Genomic DNA, 17640 nt, shown 5'->3' on the forward strand with positions numbered 1-17640 from the left:
CCATCTTCTGCGTGCATTTCTGCTGCCCAACGTGGCACCCACTTCTTCTGTTCCAACCTGTTCCGAATGATGAATAATGGTGGTCGTGTTAGAAGGATGGTCCCGTTAGGCCACGCCCAATCGAATTCCACTGCGCTCTCTCCCTCTCGCCCCAAGGGGATCAAGCTCCCGCTTCAGGGCCTTCGCCCATACTGCTCCCTTTGCAGGAACACTCTTCCCTTCCCACACACTTCTGCTTTGCCCGCCGGTGGCCTGCTGTGCCCTCAGATACCACTTCCTCGTGGAGGTTCCACCTGACAGCGGTGGCAGGCTCCTCCTGACATTCTGTTACCAATGGCATTATACTGAAGAGTCATTTATTATTTCCTGATTCTCCTTCCATCTCTCAGGGACCAGGATCTTCTGTCCACTATGGTCTCCCCAAGGATAGGACAATCGGTGACACACAGCAAGCATTTTATAAAAACATACACAGCCAGCAGCAGTAATATAAAACGAAGACCTGCACAGGTCCCAGTGGGCCTTCAGTGGGCTTAGGGCACAGCTTCTTTGCTGGTGCTTCACAGTAGGCATCGAACACAGCCCCACTTGGCACTAAAGAAAGCACCTTCCCATGGCTCCCAGTGTCCCCCACCAGTTCAGACACCCCACCCCCTTGTTCACTGGTCATGACCCTGTGCCACCCTTCCTCTCCTTAGGGACCCTGTTCTTATCCAGCTGGAGCTTAACCAGCTCCCTCATTCCAGATGTCACTGTGGCAATGGAGCCTGCCCTAACTTCTTTAATCCTGTTACCAGGCATTGCTCCACTTTCCTTGTCCTCTGCAGCATGGATCAAACTTAGCAGATCATGGTATTGGTTTTACTAACTGCTTGCTTCCCCTTTTCCCCCACAAGCTAGTTGTGTTGACAGATGTACTCTGAGTACGTGGAAAAGCACCTAGCACTAAGAGAGCCTATGAGGTTCTTGGTATGTTTGTTGAATGATGAAGGATTCCATACCCACCCAATGAGGTGAACAGCATCGGCTCTGTTTTCTGGATGAGGAAACTGAGGTGCAGAAAAGTGAAGTAGGCCTGAGATCATATGGTGAGGAGTTAAGAAGGCAGGCTTTAACCCAGGTGCTTAGTGAAATACAGGACAAATGCAAAGTAAAGGCAAGTTCTGAGCTGAGATGGATTAACAGTTTGCAGGGCAATGGGGACTGACCTGATGTTGTGTGCTAGCAATCTCTGGGTTCTGCATGTTACCTGGTTTAGGGTCACAGTAGGGCAGAGCAAAGAGCACACGTTCCCGATGCTCAACTGCTGGTTCCTCAGCCAGTCTTAGGGCTGGGAGCTCCAGCAGAGAGTCTGGACCTTCACAGAAGGGCCACAGGCTGGAATTATGCTCAAGCCTACGTCACTGGTCCCTGGTTCCTCCCGGGGGGGGGGGGGGGGGGGGGGGGGGGTCTCTGCTCAGGCTACATGGCCACGATGGTGCTGGCCAGTGCTCCTGGGGACGGAGGGGTTAACACTGAGTTCCCAGCAGTCAGATGGGGGTGGCTCCCTTTGGTATCCACAGGTTCCAGGTGAGATCCCTGGGTGACCATTTGATGAACAACCACTGTTCACTGAAAAGAGCTTCACTCCTTTGCCTTCCTCCATCTCCTGCTGAGGTCAGAGTCCAGGCATTTGACAGATGCAGCTCCCAGTAACTTCCACCAGCCAGGCGTGGTAATTGGTAACTTGAAGAAAAAAGAGGCACCAGACCATGGAATGAAAAGACACACGGGGCAAAGGGCTGGTGTCTTGACCCACCCGCCCCGTCCCAACTCACTTAGCCAGGCCATTTTTTTGGGGGGAACTAGTTTGTTCTGCTTGCCCTTCAATCAGTCTGACTGAAAGCAGAGGTGTCTTCCGGTCGGTGACCCTCCGGTGCTCCGTGCTCAGAGACTTATGTGCTTTCTGTTCCCTGGGAGAGTTTAACTTCAGGGCGGCTCGATGGAGCAGTGGCGTGGGTAGGAGGGAATCAGACCTGCTCAAGGGACCCGAGGCACTCTTCCTCCCAAGCTCCGGAATCTGGAAGGTTAAGGATGACCCAGGAAGACCCTTCTTGATTCAGGGGCTATATTCAGCATGGGGTAGTGTTGGGGGAATTTGGGAGGCCCGAATTCCTGCTTGCCACTTCCAATGGCCTCTAACCTCCCCCTGCGCCTCTGACTCGATGAAACCGGAGAGCCCCGAGCTCCCCGCCAGCCGCTCAGAGTGAGATGCACCCGGCTCCCCGCGCACTCCCCAGCCTTGTCCTGATGCTCAGAAGGGCCGTGCAGCGGGCAACCTTCCTTAAACTGAAACTCCGCAAATCTGTTTACGCCCAAGCAAGTGCAAGCTGACACCTCGGACGTCCCAAGGCAGCGGAGGCAGACTGAGGGGGTCTGCGTTTCTCTCGCCCTTCTTGTCTTTTCGGCGGCCGCAGCCGGCTCTTAGAATGGGTTTTGGCCATCAGGGTGGTGGCGCCTGCCATGGGAGGTTCACAAGGGATTCCTAAAAGGAGCCGCTCCCTTTCCCCCTTCCAACCTTCAGCCGCGGGCCGAGATCCGCAGTTCCCGGCAACCACAAGCCCTGGGGCGTAAGAGTGCAGAGAACAGCAGAAAGGATAGCCCCGACACCTCTCCGCATCGCGCGTCCTGGTAGCGAGTGTGTCCTCGGCCACCGCCGTGCCCTCTACGCCCCCGCCCCCAGCCTACTAGACGCGCCCCAGGCCACGGGGAGGCCGGGCCAGGCGGCGGGGCAGACTCACCCACCAGCACCGAGACCCGGACGCGCGCGAAGAGGGGCGGGGCAGGGCGCGAGCCGGGCTGGGCTGGGGGTGTCGGATGTCACCCGGGCGCACACCTCGGCCGGGGGGCGGGGAGCGAACCACTGAGACGCCGAGACCTCCGCGGTCCTAGAGCGGAGCAGGAAGTGTCCCAGGGGAGGGAGCCCGAGGGTCCGGCCTTTTCTTTCCTCCGCGTCCGGCGGGCTCCGGCGGCGGCCAAGCCTGCGGGGCCCTCCGACGGGGACGCGCTGCGGTGGTGAGTTCGGCCGGGCTCCTGCGGCCCGCGTAGCGCCCTTCCACCCCCTCCTCCGGCCGCAAGGACCCTGGTCTCCCGGCCCCGCGCCCCCCCCCCCCCGATCGCGCGCGCCTCCTGGCCCCGCGCGCCCCCCATCCCGGAGCCGATCGTCGGTGGATCTGCGGGCGGGGGGTTGGTTAAAGCAACATCAGTATTGTTTTTCAGGAGCCTGCATTTGTTCCTACTCTTCCCTTCTAAGTGGAGCCGTGGTTTTCTGGATGAGCAGGAGACGGGGCTTGGTTGGCCAGGGAGGGAGTCGGGCCCGGCAGAGAGCCCGCCTCGGGAAGGACACCGGGAGGCCGACCGGGAAGGATGAAGAACGGCTGCGGAGACTAACGCCGCGGCCGGAGCGGTTTGAGTTGGATGCAGGGAAGGAGTTCCAGGCTGTGAGGTGAAGAGCCGGGAACTGGCTACACTGGGGGCGCGCTCGTGAGTGTGTGTGTGTGTGTGTGTGTGTGTGTGTGTGTGGTGCGCGCTGCGCGCGTGGGCGCGCGCTGCAGGGGAAGCGGGAGACGCGGAGCGAGGAAAAGCTCGGCCTTTCCTTGGCCTAAAATGCCCTCCCCTTTCTTTTCTGCTGATCGCGTGCAGTCCCTTCCCCTAGAAGCCCGCCCCGCCCCGTCCCGTCCCGCCCGCCCCGCGGGGATCCTCTGGGACCCACGTTCGTTCATTCATCAGGCATTCATTACTCTTGAGCCTCCTCCTGGGGTCCGGCTGACAAAGAGGAACACCGCCGTCTGGTTAGGGCTGGTTCTCAGCGGACGCCGGACCTAGAGCGCTGAGGGTGGGGCCTGGCTCCCTTAGGATAAGGCAGACCTGAGCCCCCAGAGTTTCTGCAGTTGTGTGGCGGCTGAGCTCAGGGCCTTTGGGGTGATGAAGCCGAGACTGGGTTACTGATGCAGGAGCCGGCCCTGAAGAAGGCAGACAAGAGGCCCTCTGACGGGCCCAGCCGGACTCCTTCAGTCCTTTTCTGCTAGACTGTTTTCCCTTGGAATGCAAAGCGGTCTGGCGCCTGGGTTTTTCTGACTGCCATACCATGGGTTTGTGGCTCTTCTGTGAACTAGCAGCGAGGTCCTCATTCCACATGGGATCCTTGGGGCCGTTGAGCGGTTGGCGGTTAAGGTTAAGCTGGGATGTCTCATACAGTCTGGGTGTGGAGGTCCAGTGACTGTGCCCAGTGGTCTTAGAGGCCTGGGGGCGGGGGGGGTTTCTCTGGGCCCCATAGTCTGTGAGTAGTACTGTTACTCTCTGATGTTTCCCTCTGTGTGTTCACTGGAACTGGGGAGATGGAGGAACCCTGAGCCCCCTCTGTGCTCATATGGGGGCTCCCACCTCTGTCCTGCCTTGGGAGGGCTCTTTGGTGTGTACAGGTGCCTTCATTATGGTTTAATTATGCCCTGCTGGCGTGGCTCAGTGACTTGAGTACCTACTTGTGAACCAAAGGGTTCTGGGTTCAATTCCCAGTCAGGGCACACGCCTGGGTTGCAGTCCAGGTCCCCAGTGGGTGGTGTGCGAGATGCAACTGATCAGTGTTTCTCTTGCATGTTGATGTTTTTCTCCCTCTTTCTCCGTCCCTTCCCCTCTCTCTAAAAAATAAAATCTTTAAAAAAAAGATGGCAAGGGTAGAGAAGGTGGTAGAGGCAAGGTCAGGTATCTTAAACTTAGTGAGTTGGGGAGGGCTGATCTGGAAGTGCTGGTGTTTTTAAATACACAGTGTTACTTTTCTCCAAGAATCTCAGGATGTGGCTGTCACTTTTTGACTGTCCCCATTTCTTGTGTGAGTATCTTCTCAGCCGTTTGCTCCCCACCCCACCCCCTCAGTCTCCCAAGGCAGACAGACTCCATGTCAGAGCTGCCTTGGCACTCTGTCCAGCAGGTCTGTCACCAGTGCTGGCCCTGGCCACCAGCATGTGTATCTCCCATCCTGGATGCACCCTCATGGCTCTTCCCTGCCCACCTCTCTGTCTTTCCAGCTCATGTTGTGAAGGTCTCAAGGGCAAGGACGGTGACTTTGGCTCAGAAGCCCCAAGATAGCAGCTTGCCTGGCTCAGCCCTCTCGGGACACTGAAGGTACCCTAGAGTCTTAATTCCTTCTGGCTCCTGCATGTAGCCCTGTCAGTGTGCTGGATGCTCAGAATGCCATTGTCATGTTGCAAGACCACTGCTTTTCTCCTGGACGCTCTGCCTTATTTGTCCATTTGACCAGTTAGGGGAGCACATAATGATGCTGTTGGGGGGTGGTAGTGCCCTCTCTCCCTTTATGCAAGGACCAGCCATACTGACACTTCTCACAGGTTCCAAGAGCTTCTCCCAAGGGTGGTCTCTGGGCCTTTTCGCTTTCCCCATCACCACCCCCCAAAATCTGCTGCAGGAGACCAGAGCATTGAAGCCAGTGATTTCTGTTTGGAAATAGGGTCGTCTTCTGCTGCTGACCCCCATCAAATCCCATCATGCCCACAGCCCTGTGCCCCCGTGTGTTGGCTCCGAAGGAAAGTGAGGAGCCCAGGAAAATGAGGAGCCCACCGGGAGAGAGCCCTGGCCCCCAGGGCGAGCTTCCCAGCCCAGAATCCTCCCGACGCCTCTTCCGCCGGTTCCGCTACCAGGAGGCAGCAGGCCCCCGTGAGGCCCTGCAACGCCTCTGGGACCTGTGCCGAGGCTGGCTTCGGCCCGAGCGACACAGCAAGGAGCAGATCCTGGAGCTGCTGGTGCTGGAACAGTTTCTGGCCATTCTGCCCCGCGAGATACAGGGCTGGGTGCGTGCCCAGGAGCCCGAGAGTGGAGAGCAGGCTGTGGCTGCTGTGGAGGCACTGGAGCGGGAGCCGGGGAGACCCTGGCAGTGGGTGAGCAGAGCGGCTGCTCTGGGCTGGCCAGAGGCTGGGAGGAGTGAGGGGGAGAGCAGCTGGGCATCAGTGGAGATGGGGCCACGCACTCCCTTGCAGGGCTGAGGAATTCTGTCTGGAACTCCATGCTTTGGTTGGGCCCATAGAAGTGTTGGTGTCTCAGTACAGCAGGTTATGTTCTCTAAAGGCTCTAATTAGGGGGAAAATAAGCCATCCCCTTTTTAAAGCCCTGTCCAAGGCCTGGGTTGAGCCTCCAATGGTCGACCACTGGCCCTGGCTGGCTGATGCCCTCTCCACCTGTCCTGAGACACTCTCTCTGGGATTTCAGCTCAAGCACTGCGAGGACCCAGTGGTGATTGATGATACCGATGGTCCTCGGGACCAAGAGCAGGAGCTGCTGCCAACAGAGCCCCAGAGCCATGTTGCAAAGAGCCAGGAAGCCCCGCCAGTGGCTCTGCCCCAGGGCCCGGGGCTCCAGAGCAGACTGCCAGGCCAACTCAGTGGGGACCCAGGTAGGGAGCCTGGGGGTGTGGGGGAGGAGCCTGCATGCCCCATCCTGTGTCTTGGTGGTGGCCCTTGACCTGAGTAGTTTTCTCTTGTCCCCTAAGGAGCCATAAACCATTTTCCAGGTCTAGGTTCCTCCCTAGAGCAATTGAATCAGAAGTGTCTGTTCTTTTCCTGGCACCCAGTCTACCCAGAGGGACCTCTGCCGTAGTGGGTGCCTGAGTCTGCACTATCTTCTCCCTATGAGGGCACATCTCTGAGCTTTGCCATTTTGGGGACAGCTGGACACTGGCTGTCCCAGTGGCACATATGTCAGGACCCAAGTGTAGCCATCTCCACTTGTCTCCCTGAACCCATCTGTACCAGCTAAACAACTCCTGACCTCAGGAATGTTATTATGCTGCAGGAAATCCAGGAATACCCTCAGAAAGAACAGGTAGGCATCTCAGGGTTCCTGGCTTGAATGTCACCTGGACATTTCTGAATATCTGTACAGAGTATGCTGGTGGCTGCAGGCAGGTAGGTGGCTTTGGCCCAGGTACACTTGACTTTGAATCCCCTTGCTGTACCCGGGGCATGCTTCCGAATTCTGCAAGCCTCAGTTTCCTGGTACATCCAAAGGAGGCAATCATTGCCCGTATTGGATTTCTTAAGGATTAAAGGAATATATCCATAAAATGCAGAGCTGGGGGCCTGAGCCAATCATGATTTTGAGTTGATGTCATCCCCACAGGAAGTTGTGCTGCCCTCAGGTTGAGTGAGTGACCTGTATGGGGTACAGGGGTTACTTAGGGCAGGCTTTCCACATTGTATTGGGTTGGCCAAAAATTTGTCCCTATGGTTTTTCCATAAAAAGGACACACTTTTCATTTTCACCAATAACTATATTGATTTGGATATTTCAAGTATATCAGCTGTCTCCCACATGGTGTGATGTTCATTGTTCTCAATTAATGTCTCAGTTTGATCACTATCAACTTCAACTGGTCTGTCCAACCATGAAGCATTGTCTGGCAAGAAATCTCCAGCACAAAACTTCTCAAATCACCTTTTTAAAAAAGGTTTTATTTATTTTATTTTTTAGAGAAGGAAACATCAACATGTGGGTACCTCTCATGTACCCCCTACTGCAGACCTGTCCTGCAATGCAGGCATGTACCCTAGACTGGGAATTGAACCTGCGACCCTTGATTCTCAGGCCGGCATTCAACCACTGAGCCATACCAGCCAGGGCCACAAACCACTTTTGACACATTCAATGAGTCACAACACCTCTGTACATTGCCCAAATCTCTTTCTGCACTTCAATTGCATTTTTATTTTCCTTAAAATAATAAAGTATAACATGCCGAAAATGTTGCATATTTTCTTCCATCTTCAATATTAAATTGAAGATAGCTACACAAAAATTTACCCATTTTGATAAGTTTTTTAAGTGTGGGCCAATAGGATAGCTTCACAAACTTTTTGGTCAACCCAGTACTATAGATAACATGCAAAGGAGGGGGCGTCCAGGAGAGTACTCTTGCAAATCACAGAACTTGTCCTTGGCATTGCAATAAGTATTTCAATTAAAAAAATTAAAAAGAAACGTTAAATTTCTCTGTGGGTGAAACCCTTGAGTCCTGTATAAATCAAACTCTTCAGCCTCTCATTTAAAGTCCAGATGGCTGTATTAGTTTTCTGGGAATTTCCAAACCAAGTCCCACAGGCAAGGTGGCTCAGACACCAGACGTTTATTTTCTTCCATTTGTGGAGGCTAGAAGTCAGATCCAGGTGTGGGCAGGCCTGGTTCCTTGGAGGCCTCTCTCCTTGGTGTGTGGATGGCCATCATCTCTCTGTGTCCCTCTGTGTGTGTCCAGGTCTCTTACAAGGACACCAGTCAAGTAGGGTTAGGGTCCATCCTTAAGATGTTACATTAATTTAATTACCTCTTGAAAAACCAACATCTCCAAATATAGTCACAGTTTGACATCCTAGAGATCGGGACTCCCGCATATAAATTTGGTGGGGACACAGTTCAGCCTGTAATGACAGGCATAAGGCAAGCACCGTCAGTCCAAATAAACTCTGCATGTACAGGCAGCCTGGGCTGTGCAGGTTGTGGGGGCAGGAATGCCCCCAGGAGGGGCTCCCCAGCCTAAGCTGGTACTTCATGGGGAAGTTGGGAGACAAGCCAGTTACCACTGATGGGCGGCCAGTCAAGCAGCTCGGCTGCATTTTCCCTGAGCCAGAGGAGACCTGGTGAGTCACTGGGCTGAGCCTCCAGTAAAAAAAAAAAAATAAAAGCCATGTAGTTCCTAATCTTGAAAGTCTTTCTAAGAAGCTAGATTTTGTTTAGAGGCTAAAAAGTTTCCACAGCAATTTGCAAAAGTATGTATTCATGTCTCATGGGAAAGGTGGGGTGGAGCTGTCATCACCCCAGAAGGTGGCAGGTGTGAGAGCAGAAGAAAATCATGCCTCACATCCTTGCCCTCCCTGCCAAGCTTCCCGGGTAGGGGGTGGGTGGGCTTCCTCTCTCAGGGACCCCCAGTGTCACTGCCAGCTGAGCTGTCCCCTGTTCTGGGCCTTTGTTCTAAAGAGCTATACCTGTCCCTGCTGCAGCCTGGGTCTGAAAGGTGAGGGGCACTGGCTTTTGTGTCAGCCTTGACACTGATTGAATGTGTTGACGTGGAGTCAGCCTTCAGGAGACTAGAACACAATGGCGCAGCTTTCCTGTGAAAGGACAACCTTTTGAAAGATCTTTTCACATGGCTGCACCCTGGGTGAGGTATGAGGCTCACTGTTCACAGAAGCCTGAACCAGGTGGGGTTGCCAGTTAGAGAGAAGCTCTGTTGGAATAGCACCCCCACCCAGGCCCTAGGGTGGGCCAAGGGAGGTGTCCCAGGGCTGCACTCTACACCTTCTAGTGATGGTGGTCAGGGCACTGCGACAGGTGTTTGTTCCGAAGTTTATATTTGGTAACTGTAACGTGTATGTGTTTATCTGGCCCTGGAGCCCCACAGTAATCCGCACTGCCAGCAGCTCTTACTGGTACTCAGAGCTCTCAGCTTTATTTTTTCCTGATTTTGGATCATGAGGTTGAGCTCCCTGCACCTGTGGACGTTGCATTCCCAACTTGGTGGCAGGGCCAACTGGAGCTCAGGAATTCCCTGTTAAAAGTCCCCATCATTGTCTCTGAAAGCAAAGGAACAGGTCTTGTGGTTTGCCCAAAACTTTTTCTGTGTATTATCTTGGAATCCTCCCTTTGCAGATGAGGAAAGAGGCCTGGGGTTATGAGATAAGCTTTTCTCATCTCTTTCAGTTCCACAAGACTCATCCCTCCAGGACCCAACCTTGAGGGATGCACAGCAGGTGACTGCCCTCCAGCTGCCCCTGGTGAGTGACCTGCAGGAGCTTTGAAAACCCCCTTTGCCTCTGTCAGTTACAGGAGGACCCTGGCAGGTCTGTGTCTGCCACAGAGGCTGTTCAGCCCCATCCTAGAAAAACTGAGGGGACCCACCCAGGTTTACATGAGTCCATCTCTCCTCCTGCCCCAGAGTCTGGGCTGCTCTCTTTGAGGCTTTGGTGTTCCCTGAATTGAAAAAGGGGAGGGAAGGCAGATTTCTTCGGTACCATTACATAGCCATGTGGAGGGGTGTTAGGGAATTTCCCCTCCCCTTACAGAGGTAAGGCCTCCGTTCCCGGGTGTCCTCCCCAGGTGGGAGCTGGGCTTGGTCTTCAGGTGTCCTCACTCACTCCTTCCATCCCAGCTCCTGCCTGGGGGTTTCTGACTGCACCGCCTTCACCGTTCTCCCGAACAAATCCCATTAGCTGCCATGAGGTGCAGTTGTGAGAGTGTGGGTGCCATCGGGTTGGGGCGCACCCTGTTGCCACTGTTCTCTGCAGGTGGAAGACTAGCTGCAGGACAGTCTGTGCAGTGTGTTCTCCACACAGTGCATTTGACAGGACTTTAAACCTGGGATGGGTGGGCTCCAGGTGGGAAGGAATAAGCCAGCATGTGGGGTGGGATGTCCTCACCTTGGGAGCTATCCCAGTAAGCAAGGCATGTGTCCTAGTATCTGTTCTGAGCTGCCTGAGCTGGTAAGTCAAACTATCCAAAGGAGGTAGAACTATTTTTATTGAAAATGGTTATTTTGGCTAGTATGCCTCGCAAGGGGATGCTGTAAATTTAGTACCTATGGAGCTTTGGTGCTCACCTTCAGATTCCCAGTCCCTGTAGATGCTGCAGTGTGCTGAGGATGCAAATTTTGATGAGTCAGTACTGTTTAATCCTCACTTAAGAGTGTTCCTTCCCATGCATTAAGAATCAGCATCCCAAAGGTCTTATTGTTTAAGGTCTTTTTAACTTTTTACTTTTAGTTGTAAAATACATATAACAAAATTTACAATCCTAGCCATTCTTAATGTACAGTACTGTTTTTAAGTGTTCAGTGATCTTAGGCATATTCCCATTATTGTGCAGCCAATCTCCCTAGTTTTTTCACCTCTCCAAGCTGAAACTCCTCAGCCATTTGGTAGTCATTCCCCATGTCCCCAACACCGCCGGCTCTGGCGCCCACCATCCCCTCACTCTGGGGAGCGTGCATAAGTGGAATGACACAGCATGTGTCCTTTTGTGTCTGGCCAGTTTCCCTCAGTGTATTGTCCTCTAGGTTCACCCATAGCGTAGCGTGTGTCAGAAATTCCTTCCTCATTAAGGCTTGGGTGATGTTCCATGGTATGTGTATAAGCCACTGTGTTTATCCATTCATGCTTTAATGGACACTTGGGTGGCTTGCATCTTCTGGCTACTGTTAATGATGCTGCTTTGAACACAGGTGCATTTAAAGTTTGTTTGTTTATTTGGTAATTGCAGATTCACTTACAGTTGTAAGAAATAATAGACTCTTTGTACTCTTTACACTGAGTGGTAAAGTCTTGTAGAAATACAATACAGGGTCACAGCACATTAATACACAGGATACGGAATGTTTGCTTTCAGAAGGACCTTTCCTATTGCCTTTTACAACCACACCCACTGCTTCATTGGTCTCTGGTAACCACTGATGTGTTATCCATCTGATAGTGTTAGTGTTTCAAGAACATTAACTAGGTGGGAGGTAGGCTGTTTTCAATTAGCATATTTCTGTGGTGCTTTGACCACTGTTTTGCATGTGTCAGTAGTCCCTTCTGTTTTTATTGCTGAGGAAGAACCCATGGTATGGATGGACCAAGGTTTTGCTGAACCACTTCCCTGCTAAAGGAGACCCAGGCTGTTTCCAGTTTGGGGCACTATGCAATTGTTGGGTTGTCTGGTATCTTCTTCCCAGAGTGACTGTACCATTTTACATTCCCACTACATTCTCCACATCCTCACCAGCATGTGGTGGTGTTGCTGCTTTGTATTATATTTTTAATTTTTTTCTTTAAGCGATTTTCAGGGGCCTTAATGACTTCAGTGTCTTTAAGGCTTATAACATGGCCTTCCTCGTGGCAGCTCTCTAAATTTCTGCAGAAACCCACTCAGGTGAGCAGACTTACTGGTTGGCTTTTGCTGTTTTTCATTTTAGCCATTCCAATGGATACACAGTGATATGTCCTTAGGATTTAGACTGCATTTCTGTATGGCCAATGAAGTTTGTTATCTTTTCCTGTGCTTGTCTGCTGTCTCTATCCGCATGACATTTGCCCACATTCTAATTGAGCCATTTACTTTTGTTACTGTTGAGTTTTGAGAACTCAATATATACTCTACATATTTGTTCTTTGTTGGATGTATGTTCTGCAAACATTTCCTCTCATCACAGCCTGTATGGGGTCTTTAGCAGAGCCAAAGTTTTTAATTTGGATTAAGCCCAATTTGTCAGTTTTTCCCTTTAAGGATCATGCTTCTGGTGTAAAGTCTGAGGACTCTGCCTTGTTTTGATCCCCAAGATTTTTTTCCTCCTATGTTTTTTGCTTTAGTTATACATTTTACATTTAGATGCAGGATACATTTAAGTCTATAATCTATGATCTGTAGTTTTTGTATAAGGTGGAGAATTAAGTCACAGATTGTTCTGTTTTGTTTTGGTTTTGGTTTTTGGTTTTTGGTTTTTGCTAGTGGATGTCCAGTTGTTCTGGCACCTGAAAAGCTCTGCTCTGTTGTTAAAACCCAGTTAAGTGCATTTGTGTGAGTCATTCTTGGGTTCTCTGTTTTGCTTCATTTGATGTATTTGTCTTTCTCTCCACTAAGAGTACACATTTCTACATGTCAGTTTTGAAGTTGGGTAGAACCTGCCTCTTATTTTATTTTTCAAAATTACTTTAGCTATTTTTGTCTCTTTGTCTTTCTGTATCCAGTTTAGAATAACCTTGCCCACATATGCACAAAGTCCCACCGAGACTGTGGGTAAGAGTTTTGTCAGGTTGTGTGTCAGTTTTGGGAGCGTCAATGTTGTCACTCACTGTCTGAGTCTTGTGATCTGTAAATGCCCCACACCTCCCATCCACCTTCCTTCTCTGACTGTCATTGCTGCTCCATGGTTCTCAGTGTATAAGTTCTGTAATTTTTTTGTGAGATTTATACCTATGTTCTTTATTTTTCTGAGCAGTTGCAAATGGTATTATGTTTTTAGTTTTGTTGACAGTAACATAATCTGTAGTATAAGACACACAACAGATTTTTGTATGTTTATTTTATATTCTGTGACCTTGCTGGGTTTACATATCAGTTTAAGAAAGGGTTTTTTGTGCATTTGTTTCTTTTTAAGTAAAGTCCTGGGTCTTCTATGTAGACAATCATGTCGTCTGCAAATAAGGACAGTTTTATTTCTCTCCAATGTGTATATCTTTATTTCTCTTTCTTGCCTCATCTCTTTGGCTAGAATGTCCAGCACAGTGTTGAGCAGCAGTGGTCCAAGGGGGCATCCCTGCCTTGTTTCCAGTTTTAGAGAGTGTCCATCTTTTACCATAAGTATGCTGTTAGCTGTAAGGTTTTTTATTTTTCATTTGTTTGTTTGTTTGTTTAAGAAATAGAGTTTCTAGGGGGTTTTAAAAGATTTTATTTATTTATTTCTAGAGAGAGGGGAAGGGAGGGAGAACGAGAGGGAGAGAAACATCAGTGTGTGGTTGCCTCTCATGCGCCCCCTACTGGGGACCTGGCATGCAACCTAGGCATGTGCCCTGAGTGGGAATCGAAACAGCAAGCCTTTGGTTTGCAGGCTGGCGCTCAATCCACTAAGCCACACCAACCAGGTTGGTTTTTGTAAATTCTCTCTGTCAAGGTGAGGAATTTCTGAGAGTTTTTATTGTATAGGGGTGCTGAGTTTTGTCAGAGTCTTTCTGCTTCTGTTCAGGGTGAGCATGTGAATTTTCCTTAGGCTGTTAATATGGTAGATGATGTTGACGGAGATTTTAAAATTCTAATCCAGCCTTGCATCCCTGGGAGTCAAACCCTTATTGTCATGGTATAAAATCTCTTTATGTATTGCTGGGTTTTGTTTGCTGTTACTTGGTTAAGGCTTTCTGCATCTATTCAGGAGGGATATTAGTCTTTGTTTTTCTTTACCACCTTTGCCTGGTATTGGTGTCAGGGTATTACTAGCTTTACAAGGTGAGTTTGAAAGTGCCCTAATGCCCCCACAATTTTCTAAAAGAGATTGTGCAGAATTAGCGTTAACTCTTTCAACATTTGGTAGAATTCTCTAGTGAAACCACATGACCTTGAAGACTTAGAGGGGGCATAGCAGAAGTGGTATTTCAATTATAGGTTCCACATCCTTACTGGTAATGGGGTGTTTCCCACTACCTGCTTCATAGTGGATGAGCTGTGGTGGTTTGTGTTTTCCAAGGGATTGGCTCTTCTCATCTTAAGTTGTCAGATTTATGCATGTGGAGCGGTTTGTTCATGGCATTCCTTCACCATCTCAACCTCAGCAGGGTCTGTCGAGGCCCCTGCTCTATCCCTGGTGTTGGAGATGCGCCCTCTCTTTCCCTTGTCAATCTTGCTGGAGGTGTCAGTTTTACTGATCTTTCCCAAAGAACCAGCTCATTGTTTCACTGATTTTTTCCTACTCTTTTTATTTTTACAATTTTATTGATTTTTTTCATTGCATCTTTATTATTTTTTTTTCATCCTGTGGGCTTTAGGTTTTATCTCTCCCTTTCTAGGTTCCAGGGGTAGGAGTTTACATTGTTGATTTGGGACTTCTTTCTGGTGTGAGCATTTCTAATGCAGGCCTTTTAGCACTATAAACGTCCATCTTAGCACTACTTTAGTTATGGCCCACAAATTGTAACATGATGCTTTTATTTTCATTCATTTCAGTATATTTTGTATTTCTCATGAGCCTTCTTTGACCCAAGGGATATTTAGAAGTATGTAGTTTAATTTCCAAGGCTTGTAGATTTTCCTCTTAGATTTCTATTTTTTTAAAGATTTTATTTATTTTATTTTAGAGAGAGGGGAAGGGGGAGAGAGAGAGAGGAGGAGGAGAGAAGCATTGATTTCTTCTTGCACACACCCCACTGGGGACTGTCCCAGATAGGTTCCCTGACTGGGAATCAAACCAGTGGCCTTTTTGCTTTGCGGAATACTGCCCAGCCAACTGAGCCACCCTTTCTGGGATCTGGGAAGCTTTCTGTTATTGATTTGTAGTTTGATTCCATTGTAATCACAGAACACACTATCACTTTTTTCTGATTTTGGGGGGGTTTCTTCTCCTGGGACCTCAATGGCCCAACCTGTGGTCTTGCTTGTATATTATGTTGGTATTTGAATGGAACATATATTCTGTTCTTGTTGACTGTTCCATAAATGTTGATTAGAGCCTGTTGGTTGATGGTGCTATTAAGTTCTGTATCCTTGCTGGTTTTCTGGGTAGTTGACTGTCCTTCCAGTTTCTGAGGGAGGGATGTTGATGTCTCCAAGTGCAATGATTCTTTAAGATCTATCCATTTCTGCCTGTGTAACTCTCTGTTTGGTGCACATGCATTAGAATTGCTGTTCACATGTTTACATGCATATTTAGGAATGCCTTCTTGGGGGGTGGACCTGTTTATTATTATTAATGTCTCTTATCATTTTCTTTGTGCTACAGTCTACCTGTTATTAATACAGCTACTTCTTTTCCTTTTGATTAATGATTGCATAATATGTACTCCCATGTGTCTACATCCAACCTGCCTACATCATTTGTTTTTGAAGTGAGTTTCATTCATTTTAGCTATTTATTTATTTATTTGAAGTGAGTTTTATTTAAATAGCCCATATGGGCAGACCTCATTTTACTGCCTTTTGCAAACACTGTGTTTTCATCAACATTGAGGTGTGATACCTTCCACCAGCAAAAACATTGTCCCTCACTCAGGGCCCAGGTGATGGTTGTTTTTTGGACAGTGCTGTTGCACACTGAATAGAGTACAGTGCAGTGTAAACATAACTTGTATATGCTCTGGGAGGCCAAGAAGATTGTATGACTTGCTTCATTGTGACGTCTGCTTCATTGCCGAGGTCTGGACCCGCACCTGCAGTCTTCCAGGCCTTCATGTAGCTGAGTCACGTTTTCTAATTCACTACCAGTTGCTGTGTTTTCACTGGTGTATTTGGGCCATTTGTATTTTAACGTAAGTATTGACATATGAGGGCCTAAATATGTCTTTCCCCGTTCTGGTTTTTGCCTGTTTTCTTGTTTTTGCCTTCTTATGGGTTACTTGAACATTTTTCAGAACTCCATTTTGATTTACCTAGTGTATTATTGAGTGTATTTCTTTATATTGTTAAAGAAAACATATTTAGTGATACTTGTTTAAGGGTGGTAAGGCAGACGTTATCCAGGACCATGGTGGTAGGTGTAAAATCACGGCAGTGGGGTTTCACAGTAGGGGACAGAGGTTTGGCTCAGCTCCAAACAGTGTGGGTAAGAGGGGATTTGTAGCCATGGAGCAGGGTTGGGGATCAGTGGATGGAAGATTACTAAGAGGACACATCAGGGTTAAGGGGGACTTTTGGATGGTCTGAGACCCAGTTTCTAATATGGAGGGGCTTCCCCCACATCCACAAACACTCTCAAAGATAGCATGGATTCCAGAGGCAAAGGGCTCAACCCTTCAAGAGTGCACGCCCACCTCTCCCACTCTGGACACCAGGCACAAGCCAAGGTGTGTCACCTGTACTTCTACTGACTGGCTCTCAATCCGAGGTTCCCACAAACCCCTCCTTGGGTTTGATTAACTTGCTCGAGTGGCTCGCAGTACTCAGGAACATTTTACTCACTAGATCACTGTTTCATTATAAAAGAATGTAGCTCAGGAACAGACAGATGCACATGGCAAGGTGTGGGGAAGGGTTGGCTTCCCTGGACTCCGAGGCCACCACCCTCCCTGCATCTCCACGTGTGCACCAACCCAGAAGGTGTCTGAACCCTGTCTGTTTGGGTGTTTATTGAGGCCTTATTATTGTTATGATTGATTAAATCATTGGCTAGCAGCTGTTGACTCAACTTCCAGCCTCTCTTCCCACTGTGGAGGTTGGGGGAGGGCTGGGACTGAGAGTTTCAAACCTCTAATCGCTGGCTGGTTCCCCTGGCAACCAGCCCCCATCCTTAGGTGTGGTTCAAAGTCACCTCATTAACATAACTAAGGACCTTTGTTGGTCTTATCACTTAAAAATTCTAGGGTTTTAGGAGATCTGTGCCAGAATACGGGTCCAAATACAAATTACAAATCACTGGGTCACAGTGGGCATTCTGGCTAAACTGACCTAGCAGGATTCTTGCTAAAGACAGGCCAGGTGATCAGACAGCACCTGTGGGGCTGCATGAAGCACCTGTTCAGATATCTAGGATGTTCAGAAGCCGGGGTGATCAGATATGGGGGGTGGGGTTCTTACAAGGAGGCACACAGTTGGGCCCAGGAGCAGGTTCAGGAACCTGACTAATGTTTGTCAGCCAAAGGATTTTTGTCAATATAGCATTTTCAGAGATTATCTTGGTATTGCATTATATACAGAGTAACTTACTACACCCTCAACTTCTCTTCACTCTTCCCCTTTTCTAGCACAATTGATTTAAAGAGTTCCTTTGTTGCATTTAGAAGCACATCCCAGTGTTACAATTTTGCTTTAACTGTCAAGCCTTAGAAACTTAAAAGGAGAAGGAAAGCCTATTGCATTTACCCGTATTTTGGCTTACCAATCTTCCTTTCTTACGTTTCCTTCTTTTATTGTGAGAGGGTGGTGGGAATT

General features: G+C 49.3%; 1 protein-coding gene, 1 long non-coding RNA gene and 1 other non-coding gene across 4 annotated transcripts in view; 1 reads left to right on the top strand and 2 right to left on the bottom strand.

Annotated features, from left to right (window-relative positions):
- Nucleotides 1-339: 339 nt before the first annotated feature.
- Nucleotides 340-2815, bottom strand: LOC118502050. The gene is made up of 2 exons (XR_004904726.1): nucleotides 1818-2815; nucleotides 340-1725 (listed from the first exon to the last, which is right to left on the bottom strand). It is a non-coding gene; the product is annotated as an uncharacterized LOC118502050 (long non-coding RNA).
- Nucleotides 2816-2950: 135 nt separating this feature from the next.
- ZNF496 (zinc finger protein 496) overlaps nucleotides 2951-17640 on the top strand; it is a 37087-nt gene continuing 22397 nt past the window's right edge. Inside the window, exons 1-6 of one of the 2 annotated variants that reach the window (XM_028534379.2) lie at nucleotides 2951-3054; nucleotides 3259-3484; nucleotides 5064-5160; nucleotides 5504-5930; nucleotides 6259-6442; nucleotides 9739-9812. In XM_028534379.2, the coding sequence (XP_028390180.1) occupies nucleotides 5541-5930; nucleotides 6259-6442; nucleotides 9739-9812 (648 nt within the window). In that variant the 5' untranslated portion in view covers nucleotides 2951-3054; nucleotides 3259-3484; nucleotides 5064-5160; nucleotides 5504-5540. Of the gene's footprint in view, nucleotides 3055-3258; nucleotides 3485-5063; nucleotides 5161-5503; nucleotides 5931-6258; nucleotides 6443-6840; nucleotides 6871-9738; nucleotides 9813-17640 lie in introns of those variants that run through there. The other variant, XM_036032771.1, reaches the window with a different exon arrangement.
- On the bottom strand, nucleotides 11840-11967 carry LOC114515438. Its single transcript, XR_003686188.1, has one exon. It is a non-coding gene; the product is annotated as a small nucleolar RNA SNORA33 (small nucleolar RNA).

The sequence above is a fragment of the Phyllostomus discolor genome, chromosome 8 (genome assembly GCF_004126475.2).
Source record: "Phyllostomus discolor isolate MPI-MPIP mPhyDis1 chromosome 8, mPhyDis1.pri.v3, whole genome shotgun sequence".
Classification (NCBI taxonomy): domain Eukaryota; kingdom Metazoa; phylum Chordata; class Mammalia; order Chiroptera; family Phyllostomidae; genus Phyllostomus; species Phyllostomus discolor.